This window comes from Choristoneura fumiferana, chromosome 9 (genome assembly GCF_025370935.1).
Source record: "Choristoneura fumiferana chromosome 9, NRCan_CFum_1, whole genome shotgun sequence".
Lineage (NCBI taxonomy): Eukaryota > Metazoa > Arthropoda > Insecta > Lepidoptera > Tortricidae > Choristoneura > Choristoneura fumiferana.
In genome coordinates this window covers 11,167,283-11,185,290 of record NC_133480.1, presented here as the reverse complement: position 1 = coordinate 11,185,290, position 18,008 = coordinate 11,167,283, and the positions used below count along the sequence as shown (strand labels likewise).

Below are 18,008 nucleotides of genomic sequence, written 5' to 3'. Positions count from 1 at the left end.
TGGTTCTTTTACTGTATCCTCCAACTATTTAAATAAAAGTAAAAATAAACTCCCAAACCCGCGTCTAATACATATAGTTTATTATTGATATAGATCTCCGCAAAGTAACGCCTGATTCAATGAAAGTCGCTTCGGCCTCATGACTGCCTTTGCCGCCGACGCCGAGGCCTTAGGTCACATGAGCCCCTGATCGGAAACCAACAAGAATAATAAGTATCAAGCCTTTACCTACGTTTTATTTAAATTCCCATCGAGGATTTCATTAATGTCTCCGATCCCAGCGGTTGAAATTTTAAGATTTTATCCCGATCCTATTGGAATATCGGGGTAAAGATTAACCTAAATCTTATTCCAGACTTCCAGCTATCCACGTAAAGTAAAGGAGTATGAAACACACGGACACACATTAATGAAATCCATTTCTTTTTTCTGTCTGTTTATGTCATAAGTATAGTATAACCAGTCGGGATGACCGTAAAAGTAACAAAAAATTTGGAATTGAAATAAAAAATACAAAAAGATTCCAAAAAATCAATCTTTTATACTTTGTACAGACCTATAACCGTCTAATCCTAGACTCTTAACTCACTCACTCTAGCTCACTGTGTAAATTTTGCTTAAGAGAGAAGCTCTGTTAACACTGGGTGACGGGAACACCCAAATACTCCGAAATATTTTATTCCGAATTTGCTAATTCCGATTTTCAAAACTCCGAAGATGAAAAGCACGAAATTTTGTTGGCCCGAAGTACAGTATTCCGATTATCAATTTTCCGAAATGACATCGCTAAATTCGCTAATTCGGAAATATGACATTCGGCAAAAATAAACTTCGTGGTTTTAATAATCGGAATCTTGATTTCGAATCTACAATTAATATCAATCAATTTAGATAAATTGACCTGCATACTTAACTTAGGTTAAGTTAGGTTAGGTTAGAATGGGGTGCAATGTCGGATTCCTCCTCGCGTGCTCGGGCGTTACAACTTCCTACTATCCGCGGCATTGGCCTCATGGGGTAGGAAAGTGTAGCGTCTGGGCCTGGTGCATCCTGGGCAACGACGGCTAGTAAATTCATTAGGTGGATTTGCTAGCCGGCGGCCAATATCCGACCGGAGGGGAGGGGTGTTGGCTTGGCGGGGAGAGCCCAAAGGCAGAGGGCCACCGGGTGAACCATGCCAGCCAACGGGCCTGCGGGCCAAAGAGGGCGTTTGGACGGAGGCGAGCCTGAGCGAAGAACCTGTCCCTTAGGGTCAGGGAAAAGTGAGGGTGAGCCCATCGGGCGGAGGGCGTAAGCCCAGTGATGCCGGGGCGGCGCAGCCCTTTTAAGGGCTGTGGTTGCCGTACGTGACGACCGACAGACGCGACATTTGTTTGGTGAGGGGAGCCTAAGGCAGAGGGCCGCAGGTGAACCACGCCAAATAAGAGAGGGCAGGCGTCCCGCCTTCTGGCGGATGCCTTTAAGACGAGGGCGAGCCCAAGCTACGTACCTGTTCTCATTAGACAGGGAAAGGTGAGGGTGAGCCCTATCGGAATGCCCAATGATGCCGGGGTGGCGCAGCCCTTTTCAGGGCTGTGGTCGCCGATGGGGGCGAACCTGAGCTGAGTACCTGTTCTCATTAGACAGGGAAAGGTGAGGGGGGCCCTCGGGCGGCAAAGCGGGCGAGGGCGAAGAATCCCGGACCCGCATTGCACGTGCCGTCCTGGCCGAGCGCTTCTAAAATCCTAGGGGCGCAGCGCCCCAACACCATCTTAGGGCGCAGAGAGGGAGCCCATACCGGGCTGGCCTGCGGCATCGCGGTGAAATGTTCGCGATCCCGTGGCGTCCGCATAAGGGCCGAGAGGGTAAGGTCGTGTTGCTTTTAGTCGGTATGCCCCCTCCTGGGGGAGAGCCCGACAGACCCCACCCGCTGCCTCGAGCGGGGGACAATGCATAAGGCGCATTTTCAGCACGTTAAAAAAAAGGTTAGGTTAGAATGAGGGCTATCGCGTATGAATTCGCCACTAGAGGCGCTAGTGTAGCGTGAGAAATGTCAAATCTCATATTTTTTGGGAGAGCTACGCGGTTTATTTACAATTTTGAGAATATTTGGCAATATCTGAAATTAATTATGGCAAATATGCGTTCCGGAGCAATGAATGTCTGTGTTTTGAGACAGTTTTGTCTTTCGAAAACCTTTGTCCTCCCGTTTTTTCGAACAAAACGGGGACTATATGCAACACTGTGGCATGCTTGATATTTTTATGGTACGGTTTTAAGGTGTAGTAAATATGATTTTAATCTAAACTTTGTTTTCACGCCCGTAATAACAGATTTTGAAAGCCATACTTAAAAACCTCACGCAACAGTGCGCCATCTAGTGAGACAAAAAACGATAGCCCTCATTGCGACATTTGCGACAAGGCGCGAAGCTCAATGCTCCACCTCAGCACACCTCAGCTTCTGCTGTTAATCTAGACACGCGGCAGCGTGTCAAGCCAAGTTCAAGCTAACAGAACTGGCAGGCAGCACTGTGTGTAATTTTGGCTGAACCATTTGGAGCCACTTTTGACCCCCTCATAGCTCAAAAATTATTTCATATAAATTTAGCAATTCTTATTCATTCATAATTTATAACGGGGATCTCGGAAACTGCTCTAAGGATTCCGACAAAATGTACTATGCGGATGCTTTGGGGGCGAACAATCAATCTAGCTTGTTCATATCTCTGCGAAAATGCGTGTTTTCGGGTTATTGGCGCTTGTACTTATTCTGTGTTATTGGTTTCTTCCCGTGTTTTGAGACAGTTTTGTCTTTCGGAAACTTTTGTCCTCCCTTTTTTCCGAACAAAACGGGACTACGCAACACTGTGGTTGCTCGATAGTTTTACCCGACTGCCCGAAGGAGGGTTATTAATAGAGTTGCCGCGAATAGTTGTAATAGCGAATAGTCGAATACCGATTAATCGCCATTCCCTATGGCGAATAGTCGAATAATTCGCTATTATTATTCGACATTAACAAAGAAATATAAAAAATAGATTATTAGTTATTGAATGCACCTATCACGCTTGTTGAATCATTTATTTTTTTACCTAATACTGTAATCTAAATTTTTCCGAAGGTGAAAAGAAAATGAAGTTAGGAAATTGTATTGTATTGTAACTCTTTATTGAACATAAAACATATGAAAATTACAATTAACAAGAGAAAGAGATGTACAAAGGAAATCAGCCTCACATTCTGATATTATACTGATTTTACATTTTTAAATGCTGGCAACCCATTTCCTGTACGTTATATACCTACCTATTTTACGGGGAATACCTACAATACTTAACCACACCAGCAAGTTCTGTCTGTTTATTCAGAAAGACTAATTTACCTAGTATGTATGAAAAAAAGCGCAACCGACTTGATCCAAATCGTGCAGAAAAACTAGTTTTTTTGCACCACAATCTGCATCTTTCGGACTTTAAATATTAATTAAAAAGCCTAACTTTAACATGACTGATTTTTATAATTAATACTAAACTGTGTTTTGTTTTTTAAGAAAAAAAAAGTGATTATTAAGCCTATAGTTTTTCATTTCAAAGTTTATTTTAGACAACTATTCGCCGCATGTCGAATAATAGACATTATTATTCGATATTCGACGAACAGCAAAAAAATTACGAATAATGCCGAATACCGAATAATAGCGACTATTCGCGGAAGATTCGCGGCAACTCTAGTTATTAACCGACTTCAATAGCTAGCTACATATTAGATATTAGTAATGTACTGTACACGCCAAAGATATATTATTCAGTCTAAAGAACTTACATTTTCTTGCACTGTGGTTTGACACAAGTTTGTATGGGCATGTACAGGAAATATCGGGTGGGTATTTCCATGTCGGTATTAGCCGTGTCGGTAAATAGTGTCACCGTGTCACCTATGTTTTGTTTTTTATTACGGAAATTTGGAGGTTATGTTAATTTGTCAATAATAGCGGTGCAATGCAAAACTATAACAAATCAGATGTGTATTTAAGAATATCAGTGGTCTGTGAATATTGAAGTCCACTATTGAAATATCAATATTAAGTATAATTATAAGCCAACATTCACATAAACAAGATGAAATGTCATGTGCCGGGACCTAATGTTAAAGGTGAGCTTAAACTTTTACTCTCAGACAAATAAGTAAATTGTTTGGAAGAATTCAAGTTCATTAAAATGATTCAAACATTTTCCTAGTTTTAGGACGGACTGTTCACGCCTTAGCAAGATTTGGAGATGAGTTGTACGTAGAATCTCTTGCGGACTGTGTACTTTTAAGGACTTTAAACGCAGCAGAGTCTGCATATGCTGTAGTAAAGTTTAGCAAAAATTTCTTTTCATACTTTAACTACAATTACTACTCCACTGAAGACAATGAAGGGCTGAAATGTAAAATATCAATGAAGTCTGCGTTGCACACATTTAAATCTCCCACACATATGGACAAACAAGTGGAGAATTTAGAGATCAAACTTGACCCAGAGTCCTGTAAACTCATATTCCAATTGAGGTGTAAACATGGGATTGTTAAGACACATTTTGTGTCCATACTGGACTGCAAAGCCATGCAAGCTGTGTACACTAAGGATTTAGTGCCAAACAGGTAACAGAAACTTTGTAAGATTTAGTTTCGTTCCATCTGTATTTGTATATTGAACATTAAACAGATTTGGCATGCAAAAAAAATTATCACAGTTAGGTTAGGTTATTTTTTAGTGTTAAGTTTGCATTGTATTTTAACCAACACATTTTTCACTACAGAATCACATCACCTCACAAGATTCTTTCTGAAGCATTAAGCAACTTCCAGAGTTCAGACGACCAGGTCACAGTAGAAGTCTCTTCCCAGAATATGCTTCTCCGCAATTACATTGATACCCTTGCTGACCTCTCAAAAGTAATCCGAACACAAGTGACGTTAAAACCTGCAGAGTTTGATGGTTACACCATAGGAGCAGACACAATGATCACATTCACTTTAAAAGAGTTCAAAGCCCTATTAGCATTTGCTGAAGCATTAAGCTTACCTATCCAAATACATTTTGAAACAACAGGAAGACCAGTAGTGTTCATAGTACACAATGGATCAACATTTGAAGCCCATTTTGTTCTGGCTACCTCCAAAGCAGACAATGCATCCCAAATTACCACTCAGAACACAACACACAATGAGAGAACTAAAAGAAAAGATGTTAGCTCCAGTAATCATTCAGCCAGGAAGAAGCCCAATTTGAATACTGATATATCCAAGTGCCTTGAAGAGGATTCACATCTTTTTAATTTCATACATATTCCTGAAGAACATCCTGTAGCTGTAAGTACTGATGGCAATGTGGGGAATAATAATCCCCAAATAGAGAACAATATGGATTGTGATGTAATACTGCCATCACCCACAGCTAAAGCACTTATCAGAAGAGTTTTTAAAAGATGTTTTGAGCAAACTATTGACCTAACAAATATTCAAGGCACTGTGCTGGCCGAGGACTCCGATCCTGACACCTGACTTATACCTTTTGCTCAACTTGTAACTGCAGGCAAGGCAATTATGGAACCTGGTTTTCTAAAAACTATTTATTTATTACAAAAGTATATTTATTACTAGTGGTTGCCCACAACTTTGCCCTTTCTCATGATTAAAAGTATATTTTTGTACAAACACAAAACCCATTCAAATTAGGAATCTAGTCGTAAGTTTACTAAAAATGCTGTTTTTCCTACAAGCATCAGGTATGTTAGTCAAAACACAAAAAGGTCTTCAACAATGATCTAGCTTTTTAAATACTTTTTGGATGAAGTGGACATGTGGCAAAGGATTTGTTTACGGGAATGGCTAGTACACTACACAGGCTGTTTATAGAATTGCAAATCTTATGAGGATGTCAATAATTTTTCATGATTTTCATGTTTCTTTATTCTTTCTCTAGGGTAGGAATGTATCGAAAAAAAAAAAACTTTATTTTATACCCTAAAGCTGCCCTCGCCTTGCCTTAATTTCCTTTTAAAAACCTAATGCATTTTTTTTACATGATGTGTTCTGACCAAAGAATATAATAATTATTATTATTTCTTTATGTACAGCTGTCAAAGGATAAGGATGTGTGTGAATAAAATATCTGAATGTTTACTGCATTATTATTTTATAGTAAAAAATATACACAGGTAAAAATATTGTACACACATTCCAAGCGGTATGCAAGTTATTTGCTTTGTTCCAACATATACATCATTTTCACCAAAATTAAACCAATCTTAGTGTGCTTAGGAACGTCAGCAATAGTCAAGTCAAATCGTGAAACTAATTCAAATAATTTTAACTTAAAACTACACACAATAATTTTGAGGTACCAAATAACATATCTGTTTCTGTCTGGTCATTAGACAAATAAATGATACTAGATAGTGAAATTAATTTATGTAATTAGTAAGTATATAACCATGACTATTTCACACTCTATTTGATCAAATCACATACATGCTTTTGATCCTAGGTTCAATTTGTACCTGTAATTCCACAGAAAATCTTGAAATGGACACTTTTTTAAAAGGATTAAAATGCAACATTCCATCCCTGTTGAATTTTAGTATTTGCCAGAATCTGTCCTGGAATAGAATGTATTTCTATCAATATCTACAAGTAAGAAGGCATGGCAGAATTGATACATTTGGTAAAGTCAGTATTAATTAGAAAAAATATAAATAGGTGTTAAATTTACTAATAAACTAAGCTTTAGCTATATCAATCCTAACGGATTTTTGCTGGCTGAACTATAGTGAAAAGTTATTCTAACCTATGTTGCAAAATGAAATATCGAATTTAGCTTTTCATTTTTTTAATGTTTCGGTTTTTATAACAAGTTCAGATAAGTTTATGATCTTACACAAGATTGCAATACAACAATAAAATAATGTTGCTAAATCATTTGACATTTGGTTTCTACTATACAGAGATCAACAAAGTAAAATGGAAGTAAAAGAACAAAATGCAGATTTATTTTTCTGTAAAAAATTACAATACACATTTCATTATCATAATAGGTCTTAAAAAAGATGAAAAAGACTTTGAATTCTATTTTAATTTATTATTTGATGTGGCAACTTTACCATTTAATTACAATAAGTATTTATTTTAAATCAATTTTAATATTGTCTCTGGCCCGGATGAAGGGGCGGGCACACTGCCGGCTGCGCGGCGACCTAACTGCATCACCAAACAACACTCACTATCCAACTAAATCAATGAAAAAGGGCACTGTTATTTAGGAACAATCCTCTTGGCTCTTTCTGACACACTGTGCTACTTTTCTTTTAAACTCCGAATATGATTCTCTCCATTCTTTCTGTAAAAAGAAGCAGAATGAGCGCAAATCTACGAGTGTCGATATTGTGGGATTGTCGTTTGGCCTGGAGGTGGCAGGCCTTATTGTGGCTATGGTTGTCTCAGTGTACTGTGGTAATTGTAGTCTCAAACGGCCCTTTTTCAACAAACAGTATGCCACCTATTATTTTCTTGTCATTCCTAAAAGCAATCTTCTTGACTTTTCCTAACACATCTGGCAACTTTCTTTTTGAAATCCGAATATCGGTCTCTCCATTCTTTCTGTGGATGTAAAACAATGCAAAGGGTAAATAAGACATAAAAATAACAAAAAAAAATATTGTCAATAACTTTTAAACAGGAACAATCACCACACATAAGAAATGCATTCATGGACAACATAATATTTCAACTTGGATGAAGAAGTTTGTTTCCTGCTTATGAATATATAAAAAGTAAAGTTGGGTCAAGTAAAATATTACTTTATGTTAAGTAACAAAGTAAACTACTTTTTTATGTCTAAAAACAGTCGTGTCCAAAATCTTGCCAAGGGAACCTTATTAAGAATAGTTCAAGGTCCAGTTCCGTTATGAATTTATAACCTCCGATGCAAAAAGACGGCTGTCGTAAGTTTGATGTCAATGTCTGTCTGTCTGTGCCATCGTAGCTCTCAAACGCATGGACCGATTTTGATGCGTTATTTTTACGTGAAAGCGAGTGTCCTTCCGGTGGTTTGTCGTTTTTAGGGTTCCGTAGCCAAAATGGCAAAAACGGAACCCTTAATAGTTTCGCCATGTCTGTGTGTCTGTCTGTCCGTCCGTCCGTCCGTCCGCGGCTTTGCTCAGGGACTATCAATGCTAGAAAGCTGTAATTTTGCACGGATATATATGTAAACTATACCGACAAAATGGCACAACAAAAAATTAAAAAAAATCTTTTCATTAGGGGTTTGCTAAGACGATTTTTCGGTGCAGTGATTTGTTTGTGAAATATTCAACTTTAAAGTGCAAATTTTCATTAAAATCGAGAATTATTAGTAGTTTATGAGTAAATAGCAGCCTAAGGTATAAAATATACCTAAACTTGGAAGATTCCGTATAAAATACGAAATCCTCAGAAAAATATTACTATTTTTTTTCGTAATGGCTACGGAACCCTATTTTGGGCGTGTCCGACACGCTTTTGGCCGGTTTTGAGATATTCAACTTTTAAATGTGTATGACCACAAAACAGATAGTTCAGAAATCAATCTCCATACAAGTGCGCTCGAGAAACGCACACATAGACACTGCTCACGGACACGATATCTCGGACCGGTAGGGACTAGTGCGAGCACGAGTGCCCTCCGCTTGAGACACGCGTCTTTGAACTTTTTTGTGCAATAATGGAGCAACAAAAAAGAAGTTATAACTGTTCAGCCGTATTGTGAACACGTTGATATAGGGTTGTCTGCGTTTAATTAAAAATCATTTAAAAAATTGCCTGTCCAGGATTTTTTTAGCAAATCCATTTCTAATATATTTTCTAAAATACTAAATTTATTATAAAATACATTTAATTCTTTTCATTCGGATCTTAGACCAGCGAAAGTATCATCTTAGCTGAAGATAAAATCCATACTAATACTTATAAATGCGAAAGTAACTCTGTCTGTCTCTGTCTCTGTCTGTCTGTCTGTCTGTCTGTCTACGCTTTCACGTCTAAACCGCTGAACCGATTTTGATGAAATTTGGTACAGAGATAGAATAGACCTTGGGAAAGAACATAGGCTACCTTTTATCGCGAAAAAGAGGCTTTAAGGGGTTAAAATAGGGGATGAAAGTTTAAATTTTAGAAGTTCGTCGCTGTCAAAGATAAAACTATGAAACTTGGCATTTAGGCACTTAATAAGAAATCCATACTATATAATATTATAAATGCGAAAGTAACTCTGTCTGTCTGTCTGTCTGTCACGCTTTCACGTCTAAACCGCTGAACCGATTTTGATGAAATTTGGTACAGAGATAGAATAGACCTTGGGAAGGACATAGGCTACCTTTTATCGCGAAAAAGAGGCTTTAAGGGGTTAAAATAGGGGATGAAAGTTTAAATTTTAGAAGTTCGTCGCTGTCAAAGATAAAACTATGAAACTTGGCATTTAGGCACTTAATAAGAAATAAGTCTATATTTGTTTGAGCTTTTTTGAAAATTCGACCTGTGAGGGGATGAAATAGCGGATGAAAGTTTATGTGGAAGGTCGTCATTATCGAAGATAAATCGATGAATCTTTATTAAACTTGCCATTCCGGCACATGAAAAGAGATAAATAGATATTTGTTCGCACGTTTTTTTAAATTATTCGTGTGAGGGGGTGAAATAGGGGATGAATGTTTATATGGAAGATCGTCATTGTCGAAGATAAATCGATGGTTCTTTATGAAACTTGGCATTTGGGTACGTGATAAGAGATAAACAGATATTATAACGCGCGTTTTTAAAAATTCTTCCTGTGAGGGGGTGAAACAGGGGATGAAACTTTATATGGAAGATCGTCATTGTCGAAGATAAATCGATGGTTCTTTATGAAACTTGGCATTGGACTACTTATAAGAAATAAAAAGATATTTGTTCAAGCGTTTTTGAAAATTTTACCTGCGAGGGAATGTTAGCAGAGGGGATGATGCAGTGTTAGTAGAGCCTTCTAAGCTCATAGGCAAAATGTACTCAATGTGGGGTCATTTTAGATGGCGTATTCACATAGACAGTCAGACATGAAAAATTATGATTTTCAGATTTTTCTTATTAATTGTGCTATAAGAGCTACCTTTATGCAAAATTCCAAGTTTCTAGGACCGCCGGAAGTACCCTATAACTTTTTCTGTTAAGGCAATTGGTTTGGAAACACCTTTTAAATGACTGTAGCTTTTGATTGCCTTGACTTAGAGGTTTGATAGACGGACGGACGGATAGCAAAGTAATCCTATAAGAGTTCCATTTTTTCCTAATTAGGTACGGAACCCTAAAAAACATTTGCTCCGGCGCTTTTCAAATTTCAACCTATTTACTTGAAATTAAGGAATTCCAAACAAATTACTACATATAAGTATATTTATCGGAAATATGTGTAGCTATGCTTAGTAAAAATGCCGTCTTAATTATAATCCTACCCTCCTAACTTACAATAAAGGACGTAAGGTGTGAAGAGTTCACTATGAAGAATTAGTCCTTTTGTGTTGGCAGGGTAGAATACACGTCGTATTGCTAAATTGTAGCTACCCGCAAAATATTTATGTTTTACCAAAGAACATCGGGTGGATGGATGGATGGAAGAACAAAAAAAAATAGTTTATATTTATAGCAATGTATTAAAATAGGTTATTTTCGGTAAACCGTAGAAGTTTCTATGTACTATTATTGGCAGAATAGGTATCCTAAATAAATTAAATACTTCCCAAAATTACTATTCCACGCGGACGAAGTCGCGGGCAAAAGCTAGTTTATAATATAACAATGACATGAATGAATGTCTTATTATCCTGTGTTCTGTTATTTTCATGTGTTTTTATGTACAATAAAGAGTTTTACAATACAATACATTAAAATTAAAATATTTTAGTAATTAATTTGTATTTCCATTCTTCCAGTTTCATTCTCAACAATAAATCAAACAACTAGATACGAGTGCCACTACCGCAATAGTTTTTTGGTGCATAAGCCATAGTTGACAACCTTAGAGCGACCGCCGAGCGTAGGTATGAAAAGTGAAACGTACATACAGGAGATTGACTTCTGAACTATCTGTGTTTTGTGGTATGACGGGGTTTTTTTTAACTCTCGAGTTGGTTACGTTATATAAGTAGTGACGCTATGTAATCCCTACTATGTTAGACCATTTTCATGAAAATGTAAACAAATCGATTTCCTTAAAAGCCTTGCACAATCACACAATATTAAAGGTGGAACCGAAATAACACATTTATCCGTATTTCGGATCTTTTAACTTGATGCCTTTAAACTTTTTTAATAAATTCTTATCAAAAACCGTGTAAATCTCTAGCGACAAGCTAGGAGAAAATTTAAAATTTTAGTAATCTTGTAATTGTAATGAATGTTCAAATAAATTATTTCTTTATATATTAATAATTGACCTACTAATCTAGTACTAGTCTTACTTAAAGACGTCGCGTCACAAACAGGGCGCGGGCCGAGCGGCAGTGTTGGGTGTAGGTAGTTAACTAGTATTTTGAAATGGGTCCATGTCATCATTATCATCATCACCATCAATCATCATCATCATCACTATTATCATTATCGTCATCACATCACAATCACCGTCATTATCACTTACACCATCATTTTTGAGAAAAGCACTATACAAGCTTCGACCAGTAATCGCCATCCTGGCCTCGTATCATTGATGGCCTCACCTGGCGGTTCGGCCATCAAACTTCTACTCGTCCAGGATGGCTTACTTACTGGTCTGTAGCAATGTTCTATTATAACACGCGAAACGTATCGTCGGTAAGTAATAAAAGTCGATTTCTAAATTAATCGATTTATTGTTTTTGTTTTCACATCAGTAAACAAAAACAAGATAGTTTATGGTCGAGAAAATGGAGTATTTGTTTACATTTTCAATAGAATAGTCTTACCTGTGTATGCACTGTGGCATAGGTTCATTTTGTTTAGTAAATTTCATTAATGATATATTATCAAAGCAAATGGACCATGCAATCCAAATATTGAAATTTTAATTTAAATATAAATATAGCCCTTTACTATTATCAAAAAGGAGCGAACTTTTAATGTGGTTGACAGTAAAATGTCATCATTTTGTATACTTAATGTTTTTTTTTTCCCAACCACAGGGTTGAAACGCACAGGGATGATGTGGGTCAAATAATAAACATTAGTATTCCTGCTAGTATGTAAGATCTTGATCCTTGGGTACATACCTAATTGTGTAGGAAATAATATAATATTAGGATTATCTTTTGATGCCTACTCAACTTAAAGCGCAACGCACACAAAGCGCGTCTGCGGATCGCGTGAGCCGAGCGGTTCGTTGTATTCACACAGTGAGCGGGTCGGATGGACGACCGGCCACATTTTCGGTATCAGCACCTTGTGTACGTCGCACGCGGCATCCTTTGACAAGAGGCGGCGCGCGCCAAGGCAGGGCGATACAAGCACCGCCCGTTGCCGCACGGCCCGCGCGCTGTGTGTCACGTCGGAGGACGGGCGTGGCGCCCGCGCACGACCCGTCCCGCGCCCGCCGTCGGTGTGATTAGGCCCGTCGCGGTCCCGACCCGGCCCGCTACCGACCCTGACTGTGTGTTGGGCTTAAGAGCTTAATCTTTACTACCCACAGGAAAACAACATGCCAATGGTAAAATTTGAACATGATTCTGGAGGCTAAAATTTGTATTGGGATGATCAAATATATTAGAAGGATCGAATGTCACAATATCGGTTTTTTTTTGACAGCCAGCAACCCTGGGGGTTTCAACATTGCAGTTGTGAAAAAATGCAAATAATCACTCTGTATGCAAAATGACGTCAGTTTTACGTTATCTACAATAAAAGTTCACTCCCTGCTTATCAACAATGGCATCAAGACAGGCCACTTCCGTAATTTAATCCATTACGTGTCCTGAGGGCCTACTCTGAAGTTCGAAAATCGAAGTACGTATTGTACCATCCCTCTCACTCTCGTATTAAATTATGTGTGAGAGGGACCGAACAACACAAACTTCGACTTTCGAATTTCGTAGTAGCCCTTCAGAACTATGTTGTGTGCATGGGCTATACAGTGGGAGGCATTTTCTGCACTGTACACACACAAATTCAATATCTCTAATGGGTTGAAGAATATCTACAAGATAAATTAAAGTGGATACTGACCGCAGCATCTACATTAGCAGGGCTCTCATCGTTGGGATCAGCCAGCATGGAGATTACACTGATGAGTATGGTCTCCACTGTGTGCACGGGCAGCCACCGCTCTGATGCCTTCTCATACCCCCACTTATCATCGCCTGGCTCATGCAGTATTGATATGCAGACATCACCATTCTTTTCAACTGAAATTTTGTTAAAAATAGTTTGAATAAATAGTATGTGAAAGTTGTAGTATTATTGAAACAGAGGTATTAATTGACCAAAGAAAAATAATTATTCCTCTATGTCAATCTCTCAGACTACCTGGAAGAGATCCTTTTAAGCAATAAGTTCGTCTTTTTATATCTCTCTCTTTAATCTATTTAGTCTAATAGTTATATGTTCATTTCACATTTTTGGTGCTATAAAGAGTTATACATACATACATACAAAATTACCAAGACCAAGGAACTCATTTTTAAAGATTGCCCAATAATTCTATTCTACCTTTGATAGTTTTTAAACCATTTTGAGTTTAAACAAGTTTTTGGTCATAGTCATTAAAATGATAAGTACAGGCTTATCTAAGCCAAAAAAGAACTAAACATCAGAAAGTTACCTGAAGATTGAAAGTAATTAAAAATTTTCAAGGTGATTTAAATGAGTAGACATTGGATTTTATGCATTGCATATTTGGGCATTTTTATTAAATTATTTAAAATAACAATGGCGTAAAGTTAAAAGTTGTCAGTTTTGTGTAAATTTTCCCCTATAGTTAATATGGAATAAAACATCACAAAACTGACAATATTTAACTTTTCCTTAACTATGCCGTTGCTAGGTACATGTCTAAGTGAAAATGCCCGTTTACCAATTCAAATGCATGTACTTAACACATTCAGTTCTCTGTTTGTATGCAGTTTTCGCTGCAAAGCGGAAAAACGCTGCTACGAGCGTAGCGCGTAGCGAATGCGGCAGCGAATGTGTTAACTCTAATTACAGCATATTTTATCTTTTTTCCAATTATGCATATTCTGGTTAGTAGCGTAAGTTAGGTGACGATAACTGTACGGTATACACAGACAGGTATCTCCAGAATAGACACCAAATTTAAAATTGTGTCCAATGAAATGTGGATGACAAATCACAAATTCAAAAATTCAATTTGATTGTGAAGACTTTTAATTGTATGTATATTAACACAAACACTATGCATAATATTAATAATATGCTATATTGCTGATTTATAAGAGGCCCTTAATAATAAAAAAAATATATAAAAGGGTCAATCAACTTTTTCTTGTCACCCATTGCTATAGTTACATTCTCCTGAGTCACTCTTTAAACTGTAAGTTTTTAGGATTAAAATATGCCAAACATGCATATTTCTGGTAGTTTTAAGCCCCTTCTATAATTAGTCATCTAATAAGCTTGTTAGTATAAGTTGACACAACATTTCTTCTATTAAACTGTACTACTTTTGTCCCCTTGCTGACGGAGCAGAATAACAACAAGATATAGTTGATCCACACAAAAACAATGTTTTTGCGTAGTGCATATTTGTGGCATGTGACATTTACTGCATATTTTGGCCTTTTTAAGTTTTATACTTTCGCACTTTGTTAGTGCATTGTGAATTTGCATTCAAACTTACTACTTACTTATAATAAAAATGAACTGTTATCAATGCAAATATTGCTAAAAAAAATTAAAACTTTCGAGGGTAGTGGTATAATTTATCCCAAATATTACACAAGATTTTAAAAAAACATATTAAAGTAACATATTTCAGGCAATTGCAAAATACTAAAGAAGAAATATTCATCCTCCTTTTCTATTTGAGAACCATGGGTCAGAGTATAGCAAAAGGGGCCCGATTTTAGGACTAGTACTTAGGTAAGGTCCGAAATTCTTCTATCAATAAAAGATGCTTTTTTTAATGTTTTCATTAAAGTTAAAAAAGAAAAACCAGCACAAAAAAATGTTTGCTCAAAAATTTTCCAAGTCCTAAAATCGGGCCCGTTTTGCTATACCCCAACCGAACCATGTGTGTAAATAAACGAATTTAATATTCTTTAAACAAAATAATTTAGATGTCACACCTGTTATTTAAGGGTTTTTGGAAATCTGAAGACAAATATTTATTTAAGTTTTGTTTTTTGCATTTTTGTGGTTATAGAGAAGTCTTGTTAATTTGACAATAAATTAAGAGATAATTCTTTCTGCAATACAATACTCACTATTTGGGTGCCAAATTTCAGTAACAAATTTCATCCGTGGTGGCCTCAGAGGATATTCCTTCGGAAAATGTAAATGTGCTTTGAAGAAACCACCCTCGCTGGAAGCAAGAAATATAAATACAGTTACTAAAAAAAAATACTGCAATAATCTGCATGTTTTTAGAATCCATTATACACCAGAAAATTCGTAACAATACAATGGAAAAATGCTAAGAATGCTATGATTATGAATGGTTTTCAGGAGTTCCTGTTAATACAATACTTGCTACTCACTATAAGGTGTCTGGAGGACCGATGATGAGCACTTCCCATCTGTATATGTCATTGTCGTCTATCAATCCAGCAGAAAATCCCTCCACTGGATTTTTGTTCAGTTCTGAAAGATAATGAAAAATAACGCCAATTTTCACTAAATTCACCAATTACGTATTAAGTATAAATATAAATCTTTTGTCTTATAATCTGCGCGTGCGATAAGGAACAGGTGGGATCTTCAGCGATCGTCGACTAAATATAAAAACACAGTGAAAAGTTAGTCATACTTACTGGCACCGAACGTCTGTCATTGCGAACGATATTGATTTTTAAAGCGGGTCTCTCTCTCATAATCAATTCGTATACTGAGTCACACATATATCAAGCAACAAAATCAAAGGTTTACAGCGAGTGGTGTAGAGAAGACGATCTTCAAAATTCGACCCACGGAGGTCAATGAATGTACGAATATGTCGTCTGACGCTCACGTTAGTGTATTGCACAAATATCAAATTATTACATGTGGAACCTTACCTGCTAGCTGCTTTTTTAACAAAAGCGAAGACTGTGGCTCTGACATTTAATTACAATTGCGAAATTTACCCAGACGACACGAAACAAATGATTTTTCACAAAAGATGGCTGGCTGAGTTTTGGGCAGGTTGTGAAACATATGAGTTGCTTGTTTCCGGTGAAATTGTCATTAATATTGCCCTAACTGAAAATGAAATCGTGATTGATCAAAAAACCACTTTGTAAATAAAAACAGGATTGTCTATCGTAGCAACCAACTGATTTATTCGCCACCAATAATTTGTAACGATTAAATTGTGATCGGTAGTGTTATCGATCAATTATTAAATAGGAAATAATTCAAAAAAAAAATTGAAAAATCGCACAGGCATTTACATGTGCACCAACACTACAAGAAAAATATGGAATCTTTTGTCATCTGTCTGTGGTAAATGTTTTTTAAAGTTGCTAGACTTGGTCGTTTACTCGGTTTTATAAAATTGTACGAATCGTTCTTTAGGGTTCCGCACAGACTAATAAGAGATACTACGTGGGTTCCGCAAACCACGGCTTCAATTACCGATAAAAAGTTGGTAACGTTTACTCTGTCAAAAAGATTTAACGTTAAATCATAATTAACGTTAAACGATGTACCGTTACTTTTACAATTTTTACCGGTATATATTTTTTTACATTATAAGCTGTTCACAAAAGTTAACGTTAATAGATTACTTCTCACTTTTACATCATAGCGGCGTCCCGGGTCATAATTCTGCTAAATCAGAACATTTGTATATATACTATTAAATCTACTCAACAACGATATGTATGTGCTTCTATGTAATTCCTAATTCGTATCAAAAAATAATTAAGAATTCCTATTTTTTACGGATTACCTATATTATGCATTCACGATTATAATTTTGATCCCGACGTTGTCCATTTCAAGTCTCATGGTCACGGAAAAACTAAAAACAAAAATTACCGATTGAAGTAATGTTACTTTTTTAGTGTTGTAGCGTTGCTAAGTAGAAACCACCGCGCGCATTTGCCATATTAACGTGCCAGGTACAAGGGTCGGCCGGCGCTGCACCGCGCGCGGCTTTAAAAGCGATTGCCGGCCGACGCTCGATCAACGTGACGAGACCGATGCTGCAATCGAAGCCTTCTCTAGTCATCTCCGCACTATTATTAGTGAGGCCTCAAAACAGGTCCCAGCCGAGGAAGACCGACGCTGGCACCTGCCCGAGGACCTGAGGGAGCTAAAGAGGGTCAAGAATGCTGCGACAAGAGCATATGACTCGTATCCAAGCGAACTTCACCGAATCCGTCTGCGTTGCTTACAGAGAGAACTGAAGCAACGTATGTCGGACTTCCGTAACGAGCGGTGGAACGCGCTGATGGGGGAGATCACGCCTAGTCACCAGGCATACTGGAAGCTGGCGAGATCTCTCAAATCGGAGTGCACCTCCGCCATGCCCCCCTTGGATCGTTCTGATCACCAGACACCAGCCTTCGACGATGACGAAAAAGCTGAATGCCTAGCAGCCAGCCTCGAGGCTCAATGTTCACCTAGCCAACTCCCTGTCGACCCGGACCACCTAGCCATGGTGGACAACGAGGTCGACAGGCGTTCTCAATCTGTCCCTGTTGACCCTATAGATCCGGTTACTGTCGAGAAACTGGGGGAACTGGTCAAGAAGCTGAAAGTCAAAAAAGCCCCGGGCTCCGACGGCATTCCTAACAGAATTCTAAAGATGCTCCCAGAAGCTTTGCTCGCTATTCTTGTAGTTATTTTTAA

General features: G+C 37.5%; 2 protein-coding genes across 3 annotated transcripts; one reads left to right on the top strand and one right to left on the bottom strand.

Moving 5' to 3' along the window:
- Positions 1-3,699: 3,699 nt before the first annotated feature.
- Rad9 (cell cycle checkpoint control protein Rad9) lies at positions 3,700-6,147 on the top strand. Its single transcript, XM_074092344.1, has 3 exons — positions 3,700-4,133; positions 4,220-4,625; positions 4,784-6,147. Exons 1-3 carry the CDS (start codon positions 4,100-4,102, stop codon positions 5,526-5,528), a joined length of 1,185 nt encoding a protein of 394 aa, XP_073948445.1. The 5' UTR covers positions 3,700-4,099; the 3' UTR covers positions 5,529-6,147.
- On the bottom strand, positions 6,144-16,391 carry Ube2g1 (ubiquitin-conjugating enzyme E2G 1). 2 transcript variants are annotated; one of them, XM_074092347.1, is made up of 5 exons: positions 16,229-16,391; positions 15,713-15,815; positions 15,440-15,537; positions 13,224-13,402; positions 6,144-7,362 (listed from the first exon to the last, which is right to left on the bottom strand). In XM_074092347.1, exons 1-5 carry the CDS (start codon positions 16,272-16,274, stop codon positions 7,282-7,284), a joined length of 507 nt encoding a protein of 168 aa, XP_073948448.1. In that variant the 5' UTR covers positions 16,275-16,391; the 3' UTR covers positions 6,144-7,281. The 2 variants fall into 2 exon arrangements, with proteins under 2 accessions (XP_073948448.1, XP_073948447.1); XM_074092346.1 differs by having other exon boundaries at positions 6,144-7,622; positions 16,229-16,386.
- Positions 16,392-18,008: the final 1,617 nt, after the last annotated feature.

Excerpts from the sequence above, each read along its gene's own strand:
- Rad9 (XM_074092344.1), top strand. The coding sequence starts at position 4,100 with ATGAAATGTCATGTGCCGGGACCTAATGTTAAAG. Across the intron at positions 4,134-4,219 it reads GCCGGGACCTAATGTTAAAG|TTTTAGGACGGACTGTTCAC; the intron begins GTGAGCTTAAAC and ends ACATTTTCCTAG. Across the intron at positions 4,626-4,783 it reads AAGGATTTAGTGCCAAACAG|AATCACATCACCTCACAAGA; the intron begins GTAACAGAAACT and ends TTTTCACTACAG.
- Ube2g1 (XM_074092347.1), bottom strand. The coding sequence starts at position 16,274 with ATGTCAGAGCCACAGTCTTCGCTTTTGTTAAAAAAGCAGCTAGCAG. Across the intron at positions 15,538-15,712 it reads GGTCCTCCAGACACCTTATA|CGAGGGTGGTTTCTTCAAAG; the intron begins GTGAGTAGCAAG and ends TCTTGCTTCCAG. Across the intron at positions 7,363-13,223 it reads CTGCTAATGTAGATGCTGCG|AAAGAATGGAGAGAATCATA; the intron begins GTCAGTATCCAC and ends TTCTTTTTACAG.